This window comes from Sturnira hondurensis, unplaced genomic scaffold, assembly GCF_014824575.4.
Source record: "Sturnira hondurensis isolate 20B ecotype Veracruz unplaced genomic scaffold, ASM1482457v3 Scaffold0008761, whole genome shotgun sequence".
NCBI lineage: Eukaryota > Metazoa > Chordata > Mammalia > Chiroptera > Phyllostomidae > Sturnira > Sturnira hondurensis.
Window position 1 is genome coordinate 3322258 of NW_028081392.1, and position 20188 is coordinate 3342445.

At 49.7% G+C, this 20188-nt stretch overlaps 1 protein-coding gene across 20 annotated transcripts in view; it reads right to left on the reverse strand.

Moving 5' to 3' along the window:
• The window catches only part of CAMK2G (calcium/calmodulin dependent protein kinase II gamma), a 56988-nt gene that overhangs the window by 16276 nt on the left and 20524 nt on the right, over positions 1-20188 (reverse strand). For 10 of the 20 annotated variants that reach the window (XM_037055956.1, XM_037055943.1, XM_037055946.1 and 7 more), the window contains exons 5-13: positions 19450-19515; positions 16086-16158; positions 15833-15935; positions 15319-15402; positions 14780-14874; positions 13740-13862; positions 10067-10150; positions 9791-9833; positions 5120-5163 (exon numbers count right to left, since the gene is read on the reverse strand). In XM_037055956.1, coding sequence (XP_036911851.1) covers positions 5120-5163; positions 9791-9833; positions 10067-10150; positions 13740-13862; positions 14780-14874; positions 15319-15402; positions 15833-15935; positions 16086-16158; positions 19450-19515 — 715 coding nt within the window. Of the gene's footprint in view, positions 1-5119; positions 5164-7177; positions 7241-9790; positions 9834-10066; positions 10151-13739; positions 13863-14779; positions 14875-15318; positions 15403-15832; positions 15936-16085; positions 16159-19449; positions 19516-20188 lie in introns of all 20 variants that reach the window. The other 10 variants (XM_037055953.1, XM_037055944.1, XM_037055947.1 and 7 more) reach the window with 2 other exon arrangements.

Sequence of the window (20188 nt, forward strand, 5' to 3'; positions counted from 1 at the left end):
GCTACCACACATTGATGTTTCTCTCCCTCTCTCTCTGCCTTCCCCACTCTCTAAAAATAGGTAAATAGAATCTTTAAAAATAAAAAAATATCACTGTAAGCTATATACAAGTTTATGCTTTACTTTTTTAAAAAAGCTTTTGTTTACTTATTTTTAGAGAGAGGGGAAGAGAGAATGAGAGGGAGAGAAACATTAATGAGTGGTTGCTTCTTGAGCGCCCCCCACTGGGGACCTTGCCTGCAACCCTCAGGCATGTGCCCTGACTGGGAACCGAACTAACAACTCTTTGGTTCACAGGTCCATGTTCAATCCACTGAGCTACAGCAGCCAGGGCTATGCTTTACTTTTTAAATATATTTTATTTACTGATTTTTAAAGAGAGAGAGAGGGGAAGTAGGGGACGGAGGGGGGAAGGGAAGGGGGAGAGAGAGAGAAGCATTTATTTGTTGTTCCACTTATTGATGCATTCACTGGTTGCTCCTCATATGTGACCTGACCGGGGACTGAACCCACAACCTTGGTGTGTTGGAATAATGCTCCAACCAACTGAGCACTTGGCCACTGCTTTACTTTTACAATAAATAGTATTTTGATTTTTGCTATGATTATCAAAATAACACACTGATTATCAAAGTAATGCACTGAAAAATGTAAAAAATACAGAAAAATGTATAAAAGTTTCCCAAATTCCCATCACCCAGTGAAGGTATTATTAACACTTAAGTGGGTTTCCTTCCAGTTCATTTATCCACATATTATATACTGAATATAATCTATAAACATATTGTTTTTTAAAACAAAATTTAATCCTGGCTGGTGTGGGTCAGTGGACTGAGTGCTGGCCTACGAACCAAAGGGTCACGGGTTAGATTCCCAGTCAGGGCACAGGCCTGGGTTGTGGGCCAGGTCCCCAGTCGGGTGCATGCAGGAGACAACCACACATTGATGCTTCTCTCCCTCTCTATCTCCCTCCCTTCCCCTCTCTAAAAATAAATAAAATAAAATCTTTTTAAAAATGCAGATAGTAGAGTATGTACTGTTTTATATCTCATTTAATATGAAATTTTTTTTGCCATTAGATGGTCATGGCAATTAATAACTTTGTAATGGCCTATTAAGGATTTCCTATTATTGTTTTTTTTTCCTTTTTTTTCTATTACTGTTTAGTCATTATCTAACTGGCTTTTGAGGTCATCTCCAACCTTTTCACAGTTATAAATAATGTCATGCTGAACATCTTTCTGCTTTCAGTGTTTCCATATTTTGAGTTATTTCTTTAGGACAAGTTCCCAGAAGTGGAATTAAAGAGTAAAAAAGGGAGGAACACTTTTATGGTTTTTAACACACAGGCTGTCTTACAAAAGGTCATTCCGATTTACCATTAACTTTAGAGTCAAAACGCCACTGTTCCAATTCTCAGCTCTCCGACACAGGTGAGCCAAAACGTCCCCATTGGTGACCCAGTTCTGCTTTCTCTTTTTCAGGCTGTTAGTTCATCTTTGGGCTGGGTTTGGGCAGGGGGGATTCTTGTTTATCAGAGAAAGCTCTTTTGTATAAAAATAATACTAACTCCTCCAGCCGGCCTGCTGTGATTAATTTTCCTCAAACTGTCTGTTGCTGGCCTTTTCATTTTGGCTGGTCATTGTCTTCTTAAATACCTGCATCTTAGCTTCTGGTCCCACCACTATATTCCAAGTCTTTTCTCAAGAACCAAACTCATTTACTGAGCACATCAGATCAGACACTGGGCTGGGTTTCCCACATATGTTTCCATTTAAAGCAATTTAAGGATTCCATTCACCTAAACCTTAATCCTTCTGTGTTCCTGGAAGGGCCAACGTTGTCACATACCTTTGTTCTTCCCCTGACTCTTTGTTTTTGCCACAGTTCCTTTGCTGATTCCTCTTCTTTTCTACATCCTTAATAACAGATAATCTCAAAATGTTGCCTTTATCAAACCCTTAATCCTTCATGTGCTTTGAGATCATAAGAGAAAAGGGAGTCGTATTAAAATTCAGATTCTACCTCTCAGCCAGGGCTTCCTGAATCTGAATTCTAGGTTAGGCCCTGGAATCTGTATATTTGTAATTAGCTCCTTAGGCTAACCTTACATGGCTGCCCCTGACAGCCATCCTTGGGGCCAGCATCTAGAAAGTTCTGCTGGAAACGTGTCCCTTAAAGGCTCTTTTATTCATCCTCTCGCCACCGTCTCAGCTGTCACTGCTTTATTCCAGGTCCTGCTTTGCGCATCCACTCTCTGCTTCAGCCACACAGAAGGCACTGCAGTTGCCAGAATCACCATGCTGGTCAAACTTGTGTATTTTCACATACGCGTTCCCTCTGCTTGGAATATTCTTCCTCCTCCTCTTTCCTCCTTAAGCTGGCAAAATCCACTGAATGGTTCAAACTCAGCTCATGGGCCACCTTCCTCGGGAAAACTTCCTGTTCTGACTCCGACACTTGCTTCTCTGTACCCCAGCGCCTGCCCTATGCCCGCCTCCCCACAGGCCTGACCAGAACACACCGGAACTGGCAGCTTCCCCATCTCTCTCCCACCGTGAACACTTCAAGGGTGGACTATGTCGCTGCCTTCCCATCTCCTGAGGCACGGAACTGGCTGAGTAAGTGGACTCGTGTGATCCACTCATACAAGCCCCCATTTGCCCCTCCAGTACTGACCTCCTCCCGGGGCTACGCCAGGTGCCTCCCAGCACCTTGAAGAGTTCTCCACCCGGATCTGTCTCTCAATCGGGCGGTTTGGTCAAGCAAAACGCTTTCCCCCTCCAAGCCGGGCATTCCTTCCCAGCTCCTCCCATTTCTAGCAGAGGCACTACCAGTTCTTCCAACCTTCAAGAACTCTGGTATTATCCCTGATGGATCCTTTTTATTTTGTATTTGTTTTTTAAATTGTTTTATTTTAATTGTTGTTCAGGTATAGTTTTGTCTTTACTCCCATCCCTGCCCACCTCCCTCCCATTTCCACCCCCCTCTAGTTTTTGTCCTTGTGTCCTTTATACTTGTTCCTGTAAACCCTTCCCCTTTTCCCCTGAAATTCCCTCCCCTCTCCCCTCTGGACACTGCCAGCCTGTTCTCTATTTCAGTGTCTCTGTGATGGATCCTCTTTAAATCCCCCTTCTTGTGACACACCTCTAATCAGAGCTAATACCTAATCAGAGGCTAGCATTCATGGGTACAGCAAGACTAATTACTAACAGGCAATACCTGTTCTGATTGGTTGGCACTTATGCTCCTGTGGTGGGTATTTTGAATATTAATGCTTTCTATTTATAATCACCTTTTCTTTGCCCTGCACCCAGACTATAATAAGTCCTAAATGATACCACCACGTCCAGTTTCTATGTTCTTCTCTTCGCCCTCTCAAAAACACCACTCTCCTCATAGCTTCCCTGCTCAGCGGCCTTTACTGTTGCCGGTGGCCTGACACACAAACCCCCCACTGCTCTGCCCAACCGAGCCAATGCAGCTGTATTTTTGACATCCCTCTACCACACGGCCCACGTTCCGGTTGGGCAGAAAACATCAATATGGGTAACAGAACCACAAGAATACTTTCTGTTGTTCTCACATTATAAAACGCATTCTCACTTTCAAGAAAAACACATGCGCACAATGTAAAAAACAAAAGGTGTGTTTCCCTATCCTGTCCTTACCGCCAATCCCATTCCCTAGAGGCAGCTGATGACTTGGTTTCAACCTTCCTACATCCTTACGCTTTGCCTAGTAAGCTTCCCCCCCCCCCCGAAGCTTCTCGAACCGCATCATCTCACACAGGTTCCAGCACTATGTGACATTCAGTGCTCAGCTGGTTCCAGGTGTGTCCATGTTCCTCTTTAATTAACTCCGTAACTTCCTAAAGCTAGATGAAAGCGTCGCCTCTTCCTAAAGCGTCACCTCCCATACCTCGTGTGCCCCTGGAACCGAGTGCAGCACCAGGCCGAACGGGCACCTATTACTTTGTGAGGCTGATCACTGTAGGTTCTTCCCAAATAGAAATACGCAAAAAAAATCTCTCTGCAACTAAACCTATCACTTTTCCTACCTTGGCTCCACCCATCTAGCTCACGGCCCTGTAACTTGGAGGGCTGGGGAGTGCTGGTCAATCCCAGCTCCGTGTCAACAGGTGTGTGTAGGGCCCAAGCTCCCCTCCTTGGAGCGGAAGTACACTGAGGCAGGCATGCAAAGAGAGAGAGGGAGGAAGCGGTGGGGAGAAGGAAATGGGCCACGCCTGTATTTCTCAGCTGGGGACATAAGATCCTGGGAAAAGATGTAATTTAAACTTTTGCTGGAATTTAAAGGTTTGGGTAATTTCACAGTTTGAAATTCTTCACCATGGCATAAGCTGGTAGGCTTCGATAGTACAAACTCCTACCCAAGGCCCTCACCCCAGAATGCTTTCTGTCCCCAAAGCATCTACAGAACACCCTGGGCCCTGTGAGGACCCCCAGCCACCCTCCTGTCTTGGCCAGGCAACCACTTGCACTAGGGTTTCCTGCTGGTCCCCGCAGGCTCCTGTTCCCTCCCCTTTCCCTGATTCCACAAAGTTCCCTCACCAAATGGGAACGGGTTGCGATGTACCATGTCCCTCGCCTGTTTCTGAGGGGCCTGTGCCTCGAGAAAGTTTAAGACATTTTCACTTAGTGGTACCTGAGCTGGGTTCTTGGAAGTGCTTATAGATAAGGAAAGACCAAAAGGATAATGAGTCAACCAGACAGACTTTACTTCCATTTGATAAAAACGGTTTGTATTTTAAAAAGAAAAAAAAATTAACCAGAGGCTGGTAAAAACCCAGAGGTTTTTTTAGTCAGCCCTGGGAATGAGGCACCTTGTTGAGTCAAGCTCAGGATTTAGCTCCGGTAAACTGTAATTTGGACCACTCCCCCTGAGTCTTTCCAATCAGCTAGGGCCAGGAAAAACACATCTCTCTTCTGCCCTCTCAGGCCAGTGGAACCTGCTCTTCTGAACACAAAGGTTTCTGGCTTAAAGCAGAAAAGCAAGGATAGGAAGGTTCCCAGGGAAAGGGGGAATGAGGTGCCAAGAAGTCCCACAAGTGACTGTAGGAGAGGAGCCAGTCTTAAGCTAAAAGGGTGGAGACACCTACCTTGACGCCACCATCCGACTTCTTGTTCAATAGGCTTTTGGCAGCTGTGAAAACAAAGCAGAAAATCAAGTCTCTAGCATTGCACCCTTTCTTCAACCTGACGTCTGGCAGCTGGATCCACAGGAGATTGCTGTGTGAAAAGGGGGCTAAGGAGTCTCCTGAGACCCCTGAAAGCAATGCCCTGCCTTGTAGCCCCAAAGCATGAAGGACATTTCAAGCAGCATCAGACCCTCAGGGGAGCACCCCAGGATCTCCTCTGCCACGGGAGAGGGCTCAGGAGAAACAGGGACACGCTGTGCTCAGGGGAAGAAACCACATTCAGTATGGGAGCTGCCTGGGCCATTGGGAGCTCTGCCCCCTACAGCTTCCACCCGGGCCTGGAAGCAGAGTGCCAGGGTGAAAGGTGGGGGCTCCATCCCTAGATGCCACAGAGATTCTCAGGATGGACAAGCTGGGAGGATGCAAGACATCTCCTGAGTGTTCTCAAGAAACAAGAGTGTCACAGTTCACGAAAGAGACCATACGTGAGGACAGACACACACACACACAGAGACCAGGACCACCTACAGGAGGGTTTTGCCAGGGGATGAAGCCTTGACTGGGCAGGTCCTCACCAGGTTTGCTGGGTCCTGTCTGCCACCCTTTCCTCAGAGTCCACTCTCTGAACCCACTGAGCAGAAGGACTGGGCAGAATAACAAGGCATTAAACAGATTCTAGCCAGCACAGGGTGACTGGTGCTCAAGGCCGATGAGCTCTGTGCAGGAAGGCTGGTAGCAGAAAGTAGCTGGGAGAGTCTGGGAGGCACGAGGACATGGAGTCGGCCACTGCCTGACCGACCCACTGCACCTCACTGGGTTTGCATCTTAGTTCTACCACTCGCTGACTGTGTGACCTTGAGTGAGTTACGTAACTTCTTTGAACCTGTTTTGTTTTTTAATTTACAAAACGGGATAAAACAGGGCCTGGGTCATAGGACAATGACGGGGACCCAGCGGGATCATGAATGAAAAGCACTGAGCAGAGTGCTTGGCCCACAGCCCATGCCCAGTGCAAACTGCCGTTACTGCTGCTGCCACTCTTGCCTTCAGGGTCTGATGGGTCTGATGGGACCCAGCTGGGCATTCAGACCCCAGCTGGGTCCCATCTCCCTCGACTGTGACCCCTCGAGTGCAGGGGTCCTTCTATCACAAGAATTATGATCCCCCAAAACGGCCTTTGGCCCTACTTCCAGTCATGCTAGGATGACTGGAAAGTTATGTTTTTAATGCATTTACTACTATGCCTGACCACCACCTGTGTTAAGTGCTTTACATACACCAGAGTTCTCAACTCCAACTGCCCATCAGAATCACTTGGGGAGCTTAAAAAAAAAACGCTATGCCTATCCCATGCCGTGGGGATTCCTATTTTATTTGTTTAGGGTGGAATGTAGCATCAGGATTTTTCACAAGCTCTCTTGTACAGGCAGGGTGAGAGCCTGTAATCATCACCACGGTATTTTATTAGCCCCGCTGGAGAGATGAGCAAACCAAGGCTGGGAGAGCTGGTGTGGCTCGGTCAGGGTGTGGCAGGGCCAGGATCCAAACCTAGGGACGCTGTCTCCACAGCTTCTGCGCTCTATAGCCTGTCAGACCGAAGGCCTGAAATGCCAGACTTCAGTTTGGAGGGGCGTGGCTCCCTTGGTGGGGTCTCCAACAGCGCTGTTGAAGCCGGGTCCTAACACGCCCAGGCATGTGGCTGGGCCCACCTTTAGCCGCAACCTCACAGGGAGGCCGAGCTCTCAGGCCATCTGGAGGAAAGCCTCCTGCTGCCCAGCTCCATGTCCCCAGGCTATTGCCTCCTGAGAGTTGGCAAGCGCCCAGCATGCATGGCTGGTTAGGGGGCTCCGTAACACCAATACGCTCGCAGATGCCAAGTTAGGTGGTCCGTCCGGCATGCCCATCTCAGCCCGCAAGCATGGGACTCGCCTCCCTGGTGAGTGGGCCTGGCATGCTGGCCCTCCTGGTGGGGTGGCAGGGAGCCGAGGCAGGCGGTCGGGGAGGACTCATGCCACGTACCTTGCCCGGCCAAGCCGGCGGCGCTCGCGGCAGGCGAGGCGGGGGCGGAGCTCTGCCTGCCAACTGAGGGGATACAATCTCTCAGTGCACAGAGCTGCCGCAAAGCCACGGGGGCCAGTCAGCAGCGAGCATGCCCCAGCGCGAGGCGCAGGAACCCGCTGGCCGCCCACGCACAGCAGGGTCCGGGCGGCGTGGCCAAGCCAGCCGAGCTGGGGGAGCGAAGGCGCTGGGGGCAGGCTGAGGAACAGGTGCAGCCAGCCCTACAGCAGTCTGGGGACCTAGAGGACTGGGCTCAGATGGGGCGGAGGGAATGCCACCGCTCAGCTTGGTGGAAATGGCTCCATACCTGCCCTGTGACCACCTCACATGAGGGTCTCCAGGAAAAAGCCTAAGTTGGTGAAAGGCAGTATCCTTTCTGAGAGAGTCCAGCCCTACCGTGAGACCATGAGGAAACTGAGCCCCACTTTCCAACCTTCCTCTCTAAGGGGCCTAAGTGAGGACATTTTCAGAGAGCCCAGAACGGAGGGCAGCCCTTTTCTGGGGCCACATTCCAAACAATAGAGAGACTGGCACTCAGGGCCCAAGAGAGGCCCATGGCCCTCCTGCAGCCAAGGTCACTGATGTTCCATGTCTGCTCGCTCCTTAGAGACAGGTTGCTTCCTCTTACAGGAAGACAGCCAGTATTTCTCAGCGTTCCATGGGTAAGATGCCCAAGAAACGAGGCCCCCTCAAAAAATAAAGGCTGCTGAAGCAATACATTCTAGAAGCCCTGATTTCACCATTAGCCAAACTGCTAGAGTTCCCAGCTAAGCTACACCCCTGTTTGGGATCAACTCAGCAAAATACCCTAGCTCGTTCCTACAGAAACGCACAGGTGACCTTCCTTCTGGATTATACCCGTACACACATCTTTCTGCAGAAGCTTCTGGACATAGGCTGTCCTCACCTGTCCTAGAATCAGGGCAGAAAAGGTCATCCTGGAGTGCTGGCAGTATTTTTTTTCTTCTCTGACCCAGAGCAAAGTGAATGCAAAGGCCAGATCAGGTCTGAACAGCAAGGACAGGAGGCTCTTAGGGATTAGAGAAGGTGCTTTGTTCTAACAGAGACTGATTTCCCGAAATGGATGGGGATAGGTTGATGCAGAGGCCTGAGGCCACGGGGTGGGGCGAGGACTATCGATTTCCCAGGAGCCTGTCTTCACATTTCTTCCCCTCAGAGAGAGAACAGATCACCATTCTAGGGTTAGCACAGAGTACCCTTGAGTGTCCTAAAAAAGGCTCTTAAACCAAGAAAGTAGACGCTGCAAGCAATTAGAAGACAAGAAGCAAGCTGTGGGACTTCAGCTCCACCCCTGTTAGAGGCGGCCGACTGGGCCCTCCTGTTCCCTCCTGCTCCCATTTATGAGCAGTGAACCCAGGACTGCATGCGGACTTGCCCTCATGGGTACCTGCAACACAAGGACGAGCCCCAAACCAGGGCCAAGGGGATGGCCTGAGGTGGGACACTCCCCCAGCTCGGTCTCCAGTCCTGACCCTGCAGGGCCCTGCAGCTCTCACTGGGGCTAGGGCTCGGGAGGCCCATGTCCTCTCACCTGTGTCTTCCTCAGAGCCAGGGCCTTAGGTTACTGGAACCAACACAGACGGGCCCACTGGGACTCAGCTCCGGGGAGCGACCTCTCCCAGAGTGGCTGCTCCCGGAGCCTCCCACACAAGCCCCTCTCCACAGCAGTGCAGAAGGAAAGCAAGGGAGCAGGCGTGTTATCGGGATGACAGCAGGGGGACTTGACCCAAAACAGTGGGGCTGGGGGTCAGGGGGAGGGAAGGCCAGGGAAAAAGGAAAGCAGAGAAGAGAACTGTCTTCAGTTAGTCCTGACATTAATCTTTTTCTCACAGAAAAGCCACTGTGCTTCCCAACTGAGGGCAAACAATGATGGGTGTGGGGGTGGGGGCTGGGTGGGGAGGAGGTGGAATGTCTTGCATCTTAAAAAGAAATGTCAAGTGTGATTTGCAAATTATTGGTCCCAGCTTTCCTAATTCCTCATGCAAATTTAAGCAAGTGCCTTTCCCTCCATCCAGCCAGTCTCTATTTTTTCCACTTTTACAGCTACTATCACAGAGAATATTTTAAGCACAGTTGTTGTAAAAGGTTTAAACCTCTGGAATAATTTCTATTAGTCATCTCTCCTTGGACACGATGAAGTAGAGATCATCCCAGTCTGCAAATTACTGGTGGGGACTAGAAGGTTCAGTGCATCTCGTCTCTCCTTTCCCCAGCACATCCTCCAACACCCCAGAGATGAGCTAACCTCTTAAACTGTTGAAGAGTTCTTCAGAAAATTAAATAAGAATTCCCAGATATAAGGTCAATGGGAGGCCAAACAGGCTACTCCTTGGGAGATTCTAGGGAGCAGAGCTCATAAACTTGAACCCAAGTAACCCACCCCCCCGCCCCACCCAGAATGTCAGGTTATAGGACCCAGCAGCAGCGGGATCCTTATCATCTTGGGTCCAGGTGTTGCTGAGACACCCAGCACCAGGATGGCAGCGTACGGCAACACCCTGTTCTGACCCACTCACCTCAGAAGCATTAAAGCGCATGGCTGGGAAAACATACCTGAAAAGTTCCTGGAAACAAGCATGGTCGTGAGGATGGCACCCTGGGGAAAGAAGAGGGTCCTGTGAATCCAACCTGACTCTGGAAAAGCACCGCCTGGTCTCAGGCACAGGGCAGCTGCTGGCTGGAGCCTGAGGACATCAAGTCTCTTGAGACCCCCAGTATATGCACCTTTCATTGCTCAGCCCCAGCCAGGGGGATAGCTTCCTTCTGTGATGGGGGTCACTGTCAAAAGGTCAGACTTCAGGGCACTAGCAGCCAGAAGGCAAGACTCACCTTCAGTTTTCTCCGGGCATTGAACTTGCGCAAGCATTCCACAGTCTCCTGCCGATGCATCATGGATGCCACTGTGGACCGTTGCTAGAAGCCAGACAGACACACCTGTGAGCCCCTAGCCAGACTCTCGTCCCCCCCCCCCCAGTCCCAGCAATGATGGCCAGGCACTCAGCCACCCGGGCTGCTCAGAAGACAAAATGAGGTCACAGATACGAAAATGCTTTTAAAATAAAACTACTACCTGAAACTCAAGGTTATGCAAGGACAAGAATCTGAATATGAAAATGCCACCATATTTGAGGAGGGGGCCTGAGAGAGCACTCTCACCCCCTCTGGGAAAAAGAGGCGAGGGACTGAGAGTGTCCTGCATGTTGGGACCCTCATGCAGGCGCTCCTTTGGCAACTGTCACTGGGCGCCTATGGAGTTCCAGACCCTGAGCATGAGAACAGCCAGGGCTCCTGCTCGCTGCAAACCTTCATTCCTTCCAGGGAACTCCTCCTAACATACCCCACACGGACCTAAAAGCAGCCGTGATCCAAGAATCTAGGGAACTTTACCCTGAAGCATCACTTCTTTTTATCATTTAGGAAGGGAGTTTTTCTTCACTGTATGACTGCTAACTTCCTTCCTCCTTAACCAGAGGCCAATGGACATGATATACATCTCCTGGATGACTCAGTGTCAGGCCAAAGAGAATCAGTTACCTCACAGTACAGTGCAGCCATGTCCTCAGGGGCTACTGAGAGATACAGGATAGTGGAGAGTGGGGCCTGCCAAATGACCCCAGAACATGGTATTTCCCCAGTTCCTGAGTGCCCATTTTAAGTTGCTCACCACCTCCCTTTGCTGTTGCTGTCTTGGCCAGCCGGCTGGAAAAATAAATCCTACCACGTGTAGTCTGGTGCCCACAAGCCCACGGGGCCACGGTGCACTGTTCACTGCACTCCCTTTCCTGGTTCCCAAGGCACCTCTCCCAACCTTCTCTCTCATTTCACCTCCTCCTCCAGAGTGGAAGCGTCTCCACAAAGCAAAAAGAAAGCTCATCAAGACAGAGCCTCAGCTTCGACAACCCCACCCTCAAGCTGACTTTTGCCTACCTGCGTCTCAGCATCCCTCACTTCCTGGGCTGAGCCCGCAGCCTGGGCTTGGGAGTCCCTGTCCCATTCAGCTGTTAAAAACCTTTGCTTGCTCAATCAGCTAATATTCCTTTTTTTAATGGTAAAATATCTTTTTTAAAATTTATTTAATTATTTTTCAAGTATAGTTTTCTGTCTATGACTCCCATCCCATCCCACCTTCCCTGCTCTCCCCTCCCTCCCATTTCCACCCTTCTCAGTTGTTGTCCATGTATCCTTTATATATGTTCCTCTTCAGTCAGCTAATATTCTTAACCCCTTACTCCTGATATATTCTTCTCTGGATCCTATACATTATAGTCAAGCCTCTCCTTAAACAAAAGTTTAAAAACTCCCCTAACCCATGTGTCCTCTCTAAGTAGTACCATTTCTTTCTCCCTTCACCCCCATCAGCTCTTCACCTCACTGAAAACAGGCTACACCAGTCTCTCTCACCCCACGCCTCTATTGGTAAAAATAACAAAACCGTGGCCTCTCACTGGTCAGAGCCCATGAACTCTTCCTGTCTTTATCATGGATTCTCTGAAGCATCTGATTACCGATGCTCCCTTACTGAGATGACTCCCCTTCGCTCCCCCGCACCCCCCCCCATTTCTTAAGACCTCTTGCCCCTGCTGCTTCTACAATGGAAGCTCTCATTCTCAGCGTCCCCCTGCAGGATCCTCTAACTCTGTCACGAAATGCTGAGGTTTAGTGGCCACCTCCTCTCTTATACAACACGCCCACAGCAAAAATTCCATCAGCACAGAAGTAATCCCGTCTGCTCCTACAGCGGCAACGCTACCTATGCAGAAACAACTACAACCTGCATTTCCAGTTTTTAACTTTTCTAACCTCTAGAACCATATTTCTAACTACCCAGTGAATGTCCCCAGTGGAAGGACTCAGATACTGTAATTCAAAATGTATGAAACGAAAATCATCATACTTTCTCACAAACTGTGTCCTCCTCTGGGTTTTTTGGGGGTCGGTGAAGGGTACCACCCTCCATCAGTTACCAACTCAAAGTGCGGCAGTCCCCACAGAACCCTCTCTACCCCTCAAATCTAACTGGTCACTAACTTCTTTTGGTTCTATCTCCCAAACATCTCAGATTTGTCCTCTTCTTGCCACACCACCCACTATATGGTTACCTGAGCTGACACCTCATCTGGCTTTGCTCAGAGCACAGGTGGCAAACACAAGGCCCCCGGCCCTCCACTTTGTTTTATCCACCGGCACCTTGTTTCTACCCAGCAGCAGCGCTGAGCTCTCACTTAACTGTTAAGGACTAGTTGCATTTATTCGGTCTTAAAATCACATTCAGCCCCTTGAAGGCCACCAGGAGGCTGACGTGGCCCCTGGTGGAAATGAGTCTGACACTCCTGGATTAGACAATGATGACTACACCCTGAGCTCTCTGCCCCACGGCCACTTTGTCTTTCAATCTCATTCTCTACACAGCTTCCAAAGTGCTCTTTCTTAATTACAAACGATTCCCTGTGTTTTCAGAATAAAATCTAAACTATGTAGAAACTTACATGGGCTTCACTCTCTTGCATTTCTGTGGCCATATCTTCATCTATAACCAAACGAACATGCCTTAAACCTGCTACAATTTCCCGTGACTTCTCACCCTGTCCTAAGCGAACCCCTGTCTGCAGGCTATCATCCTGAGGAACTCCTAGTCGCCTGTCAAGAACCAGGACAGAGGTCACCTCCTCTATTCAGTCTTCAGTAATCCCACTGCCCATTAGGGGCTGCAGGTGCACCTAAGCACTCATTAGATTCTTTCATGTACTTATCACATTGCAGTTTGTCTGTCTGAGTGCCTGTCTCCCTAGATAATCTTTGAGATCTTTAGGGGAAGGGACCAGGCCTCATTCACCTTTGTATCTCCAGCACCCACATGGCATCAAAGTGGCATTCAGTGAACACAGGAATGATAAATAAATGCATCGTGGTTGTCAGAAGGCCTAACTATAGCAGATCTTCTGCTCTGCTTGAAAACAGATATTTCAGCTTGATAGAATTGTACATAAAAACAGAGTATGTTGGTTGACCCACATTGGTAGCCTAGAGGGCTCTCCCAAGGTGACCTTTACGACTGAACTTCAGGGCGCTCTTTTTAATTGCTCAGAGGCCCCCTTTGCTTCTGTTGAGTCTTGGTTTCATTTCCACTAGAGCTATGTGAGAAATGAAGTCTGAACATGCAACCTTAAGTTTGGCAATTCACTATGGCTTCTGCCAGCTGCCTTCTATTTCAGTTACCTAGAGTCTGCAAAGGTCAATCTCCACCCTCCTCAAGATCAGAACTAAATCACACCTGACAAGTGAGTGGGAGAGAGACAGGTGGAAGCCAGTTAGCCCCATCTGCCTCCCCAATCCTTCCTGGGGATGTTTATTGACCCTGAGCCCCGCCCCCAGCCCCACCCTTTCTGATGAGTCCTTGCTCAGGGCCCAGAATAATTACTCCCTGCTTGTAAAAAGAAGCTTAAGGAGGGTACTAAGGGCATACTGAGGGCTGACATCCCTCCATCTCGATGAAGACACTTACACAGACCCATGGATGCTTGAGAGCCTGGTCGGCTGTGATACGTTTTGCAGGGTTTATGGTCAGCATCTGGTTGATCAAGTTCTTGGCTTCAGGGGTCACCGTATCCCACTCTGGTGATGGGAACTAAGGATCAGAATCGGAGAAGGAGGAATATGAAATTTATGAACCTCACACCCTGAAAGGTAGGCTCTGTGTTCACACCAACTCCTAGCAGTGGGATACTCTGTACTACCCAAAGTTGGGAGGCAGAGAGTTAGAGGAGCCCTGGGGTACCCCAACACCTGTGTCAACTTAAAGACCAGGAAAGGGACACAGAGCAATCGCGGTTAGAACACCAGGATGTAAGACGAGGACAGGAAGGGGCTCTAGCAGTGGCTGGAGTGATTCAGCGATGTGCCCGAGGCCCTGTGGCAGGGGCGGGAGCTTCCAGACTCCGTCCCTATGTTTGCAGCACATCACACCTCCACGCCCAAGAGTTTCCGTGAGCTCCTTGATTTTACAGATACTAAGACGGCTGTGCAAAAAAAGTTGCTCCCTGGGATAGTGGGTAGTAAGAATCGCATGCCTGTCCCTGGGCCCTCAAAGTCCCAGACCCTCCTTGCATCCCACCTATTTATTCCCTTGGACAGAGCCCACAGAGTGGGAACAAAGCAGTTCTTACATCGTAGGCTCCAGCCTTGATCTGCTGATACAGCTTGTGTTGATCCTCATCCCAGAAGGGAGGATATCCCACCAGGAGAATATACAGGATGACTCCTATGAGACAGAACGCAGGTCACGGGGGTGAGTCACCTATTCTGCTGAGAAACTGAGAAAAGCCCCACAGGGCTCAGAGCTACCCAGAAGGTCAAGGGCCATCCCAGAGATAGAAGTGGATATCAGCCAGTAACGCTGTGCCACTAGCCCATCCTGCTGTGCTTCGATCCCCATGACACCAGGCCATGCCGGGGACTTCTTTAAGCACAACACATCCTCTAAGNCATCCCACCTATTTATTCCCTTGGACAGAGCCCACAGAGTGGGAACAAAGCAGTTCTTACATCATAGGCTCCAGCCTTGATCTGCTGATACAGCTTGTGTTGATCCTCATCCCAGAAGGGAGGATATCCCACCAGGAGAATATACAGGATGACTCCTATGAGACAGAACGCAGGTCACAGGGGTGAGTCACCTATTCTGCTGAGAAACTGAGAAAAGCCCCACAGGGCTCAGAGTTACCCAGAAGGTCAAGGGCCATCCCAGAGATAGAAGTGGATATCAGCCAGTAACGCTGTGCCACTAGCCCTTCCTGCTGTGCTTCGATCCCCATGACACCAGGCCACGCCGGGGACTTCTTTAAGCACAACACATCCTCTAAGGTGTGGGCAAACCCTTCTTCAAAAAGGATGGCAGAGAACACATCAGTATTTGGGGAGGGGTGTGAGGGAACAGCCACCCCAGGACACTAGAGCAAACACCGTGGTCTCACACACACCAGACACTGGTGGGGCCCGCAGAGAACAGCAATGCCTTTTTCTCGCCATCACTTGGAGTCAAGGGCCCTCAACACCGAACAGCTGAGAGTGTGGAATGGGCTTACCGCAGGCCCAGATATCCACAGGTTTTCCATAAGGATCTTTCCTCAAGACCTCAGGGGACAAGTAACCTGGGGTGCCAGCAAAACCTGTAGCAGAAGAGAGGGCGGAGGCACACTGAACCCACTTTCTCTCTCATTAAATCCACAGCAGCAATTTTCCCCAAGTCCCTCCTCACTTCAGATGCTGTTTCTACATAAGCTCTCAGCACACGGGCAGCAAGAGATGACAGCTCAGATGCTTGTTGTGCCCGGAATCCTAGTCACAGGGCAAGTCCGTGTGCCTACCAGGAACTGCCCGTCCTCCCCAGAGGCGGCAAGACCGCAGTACTGACAACAGCTAGGCTCACTGTACTGAGTCACGAGGGGCCAGAGGGGAGCTCGGCACACTCCCTCTCCTCCAGTCTCTGAGGAGACCAGGACCATTAAGGATCTGGCTTCTCCTTCCGAAAGAGGAAGGCAGATCAGGAAGAGGAGGAAGGGCGGGGGCTGCATTCCAGGAAGACAGGGCCACTCTTACCAAACCAAGCCTGCTGCTCTCCCTGCACTTCGATGGCTAGGCCAAAATCAGCCAGCTTAACTGCGGCACCCTTGCATTTACTCGCCAGCAGCAGGTTCTCAGGCTGTATGAGGAAAAGACAGAACCTCGTGAGGCCCCCACCTCTAGGCCCAGAAGCAGCCTAGTTTGGGTGGGCCCTCGCAGTACCAACATCTGGCACTAGGTGGCAATAACACCCCACAAGCAGGAGGCAAAGGGGGAGCCTCTGAAGTACCTTCAGGTCTCGGTGGACGATGTCATGCTGGTGGATGTGGTTAACGCTCTCCAGAATCTGATGTATACAGTGGCTGCAAAAGCAGAAGAAAAAAGAAATGTCAGTGCACGGTTAAACCACCTCCTTCACAAGCACATGTGTGAACTAGAGTATGCAACTTGTATTCACAGAAAATCACTGAACAGTACGTTAGAACCTCAGACTTCGGATATCATCCAGTTCACCCTACTTTACAGAAGAAGAAACTGAGTCCCAGGCACATTAGGTGGTTTTTCCAGAGTCTCCCACTAGATAAGAGCAAAGGAGCAACTAGAACAGGGTCCACCAGAGTCCACCATGCCTCCTTCGACTGTAAAGGCCCAACACAACCCACTCTATTTCCAAGACATTAGAGAGACCCCAGATCCCTGAGGGGTGGAACCATCCAACGCCTTCTTTTCTTCTCTTTTTCCCTGTTGTAACTGTTTTAGAAGAGGCTTGTGGCAGCAACTTAGGCAGGAGAATCCAACTAAATCTGAGTTGTTTGGGGTGGGTGCGCTCATGTTTACTGGAACGTTTATTGAGTGCCTCACACAGGCACCATGCTTCACTGTGCTCGGCACCACACAGGCTATAAAGATGAGTAGGACCCAGTGCCTGCACTGACACCTCGCAGGAGAGAAGATGAGCACACAGACACCTTAAAGAAACAATGTAATACTTAGGAGGGGTCCAAACAGGATACCTAAGGAGTATTTCTTTTTTTCCTTGAATTTTTTTAACCTCACCCGAGGACACGATTATTGATTTTTATAGAGAGAGAGGGGAAGGGAGGGAGAGAGAGGGAGAGAAACACTGATATGAGAGAAACTGATTGGCTGCCTTTCATATGTGCCCTAGCCAGGGACCAAACCCCACAATCTAGGCATGTGCTCTGACTGGGAATCAAACCCACAACCCTTCGGTTCACAGGATGACACTCCAACCAACTGAGTCACACTGGCCAGGAACCCTAAGGAGCATTTCTGATCATGATTTTGCAGAGAAAAAGACAAATTACAACAGAGTCACGGTGGTGAAGATGGTGGTGACCATCTTCATGATGGTTTTTTTTTAAGGATTTCTCATAATTTATTGTGGTTATAGGCCATTCATAATGAACAATGTTAAAATAAAAATGTGGAAGATTATCTAAGTTTTAAAATATTCGTACTATTTATAGCTTAACACAACAGACAGTCTTTCTGTAGGTAATTAGGCTAAAACCATCCAGAGTTAAGTAAGTGTGTGTATGTTAACTGCCTGAGCTGGTGCCTGAATGAGGCCGCCCGACGTCCGTGCCATCCTGTCCCATTCCCAGTCAGACTCTTGGCAGATGGTGTTGGCGGTACAGAGCCGTGGTGAAAACTGGGGGACAATTTTGCCTCCCAAGGGACATCTGGCAATGCCTGGAGACACTTCTGGTTGTCGCAGCTGAGAGGGGTGTACTGGCATCTAGTGGGTAGAGGCCAGGGGTGCGTCTAAACCTCTACAACACATGGGGGGTGAGGGGCAGGGAGTCTCACAGCAAGAAATTATCTGGTCCCGAATGTCAGTGCTGCCGAGGATGAAGAATCCTGGCCTAGAGAATGGAGCCTCAGCCGAAGGTACCACTGGGTACATGGAACCCGCTCGCAGTGTCTGGGGGCGCTGGGCCGGGGACCTGGGCTTATCACTCCTTCCTGAAAATTGATACTTGGGCTTCCACAAGAGCCAAAGGGGCTTATGAGGCTACGACCTCCCTACAGATATTACAGGATACAGCCCAAGAGTAGGCCAGAGACTTTAAGACTGAGCTGAAGAGGCGAGTCTCCACAGAAATGTATAATTAGAACAGAGCCAGGCTAGCAGCGAGAGCCTTCTGGCCAAAAATGGCAAAAGTGCGAAGTGTCCCAGCAGAGCCAGGCCAAGCCCACTGGTACAGTCACACACACAGCACCCCCCCCCCCCCCGCCCCGAGCTCCCCCAGCTCTCCCTCCTCCCTGCCGGACTCCCTGAGCTATCACCACCTCCTCCCAGCCCACAGCCTGGTCCTCCCCTGCTGGCACTGGAATCCATCTTCCCACTTGAAAATTTTTCCTGAGGCTGAAGCATCTGAAATTGATCAGCAAACACTGGCCTCTCAGTCGAGACACTGGTGAGGAAGCTGTGCTCCCTCACTCTCCAGAGGCAGTGCAGCCGCCACATGTGCCAGCGAAGCTGCAGGCGGGATGATCAAAACCAGGTTGTAAGGACATCACCCTCGGAGAAAACTTGGGCTGGGGAGGAGCCGAGGCAGGAATGGCAGGCCAAACAAGCGCCCAGAGCTGTGGTGTGGGAGGAATTCTGCTGTGTCACAGGAAGGAGCTGCCAGGGCTTCCATGGAGGCCTGGGGCCAAGGGGTGTGCCAGAGGGATGGTCCTCCGGCCGGAGGAGCCCCACATCAGGACTGGTCACGGTGGTCAAAAGATAACGCGACAAAGGCTGAAATCTCCCCAAAAGGTTCCTGGGTGGATGACTAACCCTTTGGGATGTAAATCGTGTTTCTCCATCTCTGGATCACCCCCAGGATGCCTTACCCACAGTACAATTTGTCAAAGGGAAGAAGGGAGATAAGGAGTGCCCTTGCGCATGCCTGCAGGTATACGCTGTAGTGCAAAAAAGGGTACTTCTTTTTTATTTTTCTTTTTTAAGTTTTATTTATTTGTTTTTAGAGAGGAGAAGGGAAGGAGAAACAGAGGGAGAGAAACATGAATGTGTGGGTACCACTCCCACGCCCCCAACTGGGGACCTGGCTCGAAACCCAGGCAAGTGCCCTGACTGGGAATAGAACCAGCAACGCTTTGCTTCTCACGCCTGCACTCAATCCACTGAGTTACACCAGCCAGGAGAAAAGGTACTTCTGAGATGATGGGGTCAACGAGACTTGTAAGAGCTTTGCAGAAAACAACAACAACAACAAAAAAACTACCCTGGCTGCTGTGGCTCAGTGGACTGAGCGCCAGACTGCAAACTGAAAGGTCACAGGTTCAATTCCTGGTCAGGGCACATTCCTGGGTTGCAGGTCAGGTACCCAGTAGCGGGTGTACAAGAGGCAACCAACTGATGTTTCTCTGGCACATCAATGTTTCTCTCCCTCTCTTCCCCTCTCTCTAAAAAATAAATAAATAAAATCTTTAAAAGAAAAATTTGATCTGCAAGTTGAATTTTAAACTTTTTGTATCACCCACAGAATGCAACCCAAATCCAGCTCTACAAAATCTTTGTCTGGACACAAGCCCCTCCCCAAAGACTACTCAAACAGACACAGTGCCTGGTCCCCAAGATGACCAGGACTCACACTTGAACTATAGGGCCTTCGTCTCACCTGGCATCAGCTTCACTGTAGTATTCTCTGGCCACAATGTCTTCAAACAGCTCTCCGCCAGTAACACTGCAACCAACAAAGAGGGTCAGAGGAGGCAGGCCAGCTGGCCAACCCCAGCATCCAATAGGTAACAGGTCATAACGTAGAACAGCTTTTAAAGAAATCCTAACTGTGGGCATTTCATCTGACAGCCCAGAACACAATCAATCCTTCAATGACATGGGGCTTTTCTTTGTGGTAATATGGGCCCTCCCTTCTTCCTGCACATTTGTTTTTGTAATCTACATATACCTAATACTCCGGTGAAGATGAATATACAGGGGTCTAAGAGAAAATAATTGACCTACTCAAGAAGTCAGAGATTTGAGACCAACATAAACCCTAAGATACAGTGGCCCCAAAAGAACAGACCTACTACTGGAAGCTGAAGAATAATGAGACTACGGAGAGTGATCCAACCTTGAAAATACCAAAGAGGTATTTCCAGGAAAGTGAAGATCCACTTTTAAGATATTAACCCACATCCAAAGTGGATGACAGACCAATTAGAGCCCAGTTTACAACTACCAAAAGCTACGTCCGAGTTCTCAGAATTTGTAAGGCGAGGTAAACAGCGGCATCCCATTTCCCTGCTAAGCACAACACACCAAGAATCGAGAAGAGAGCATGCGTACGAGGTGTGCCGCTGAACAGAACTTGGCAGCAGTGCCATTTGGGGTTTGGGGCCCCACACAGACAT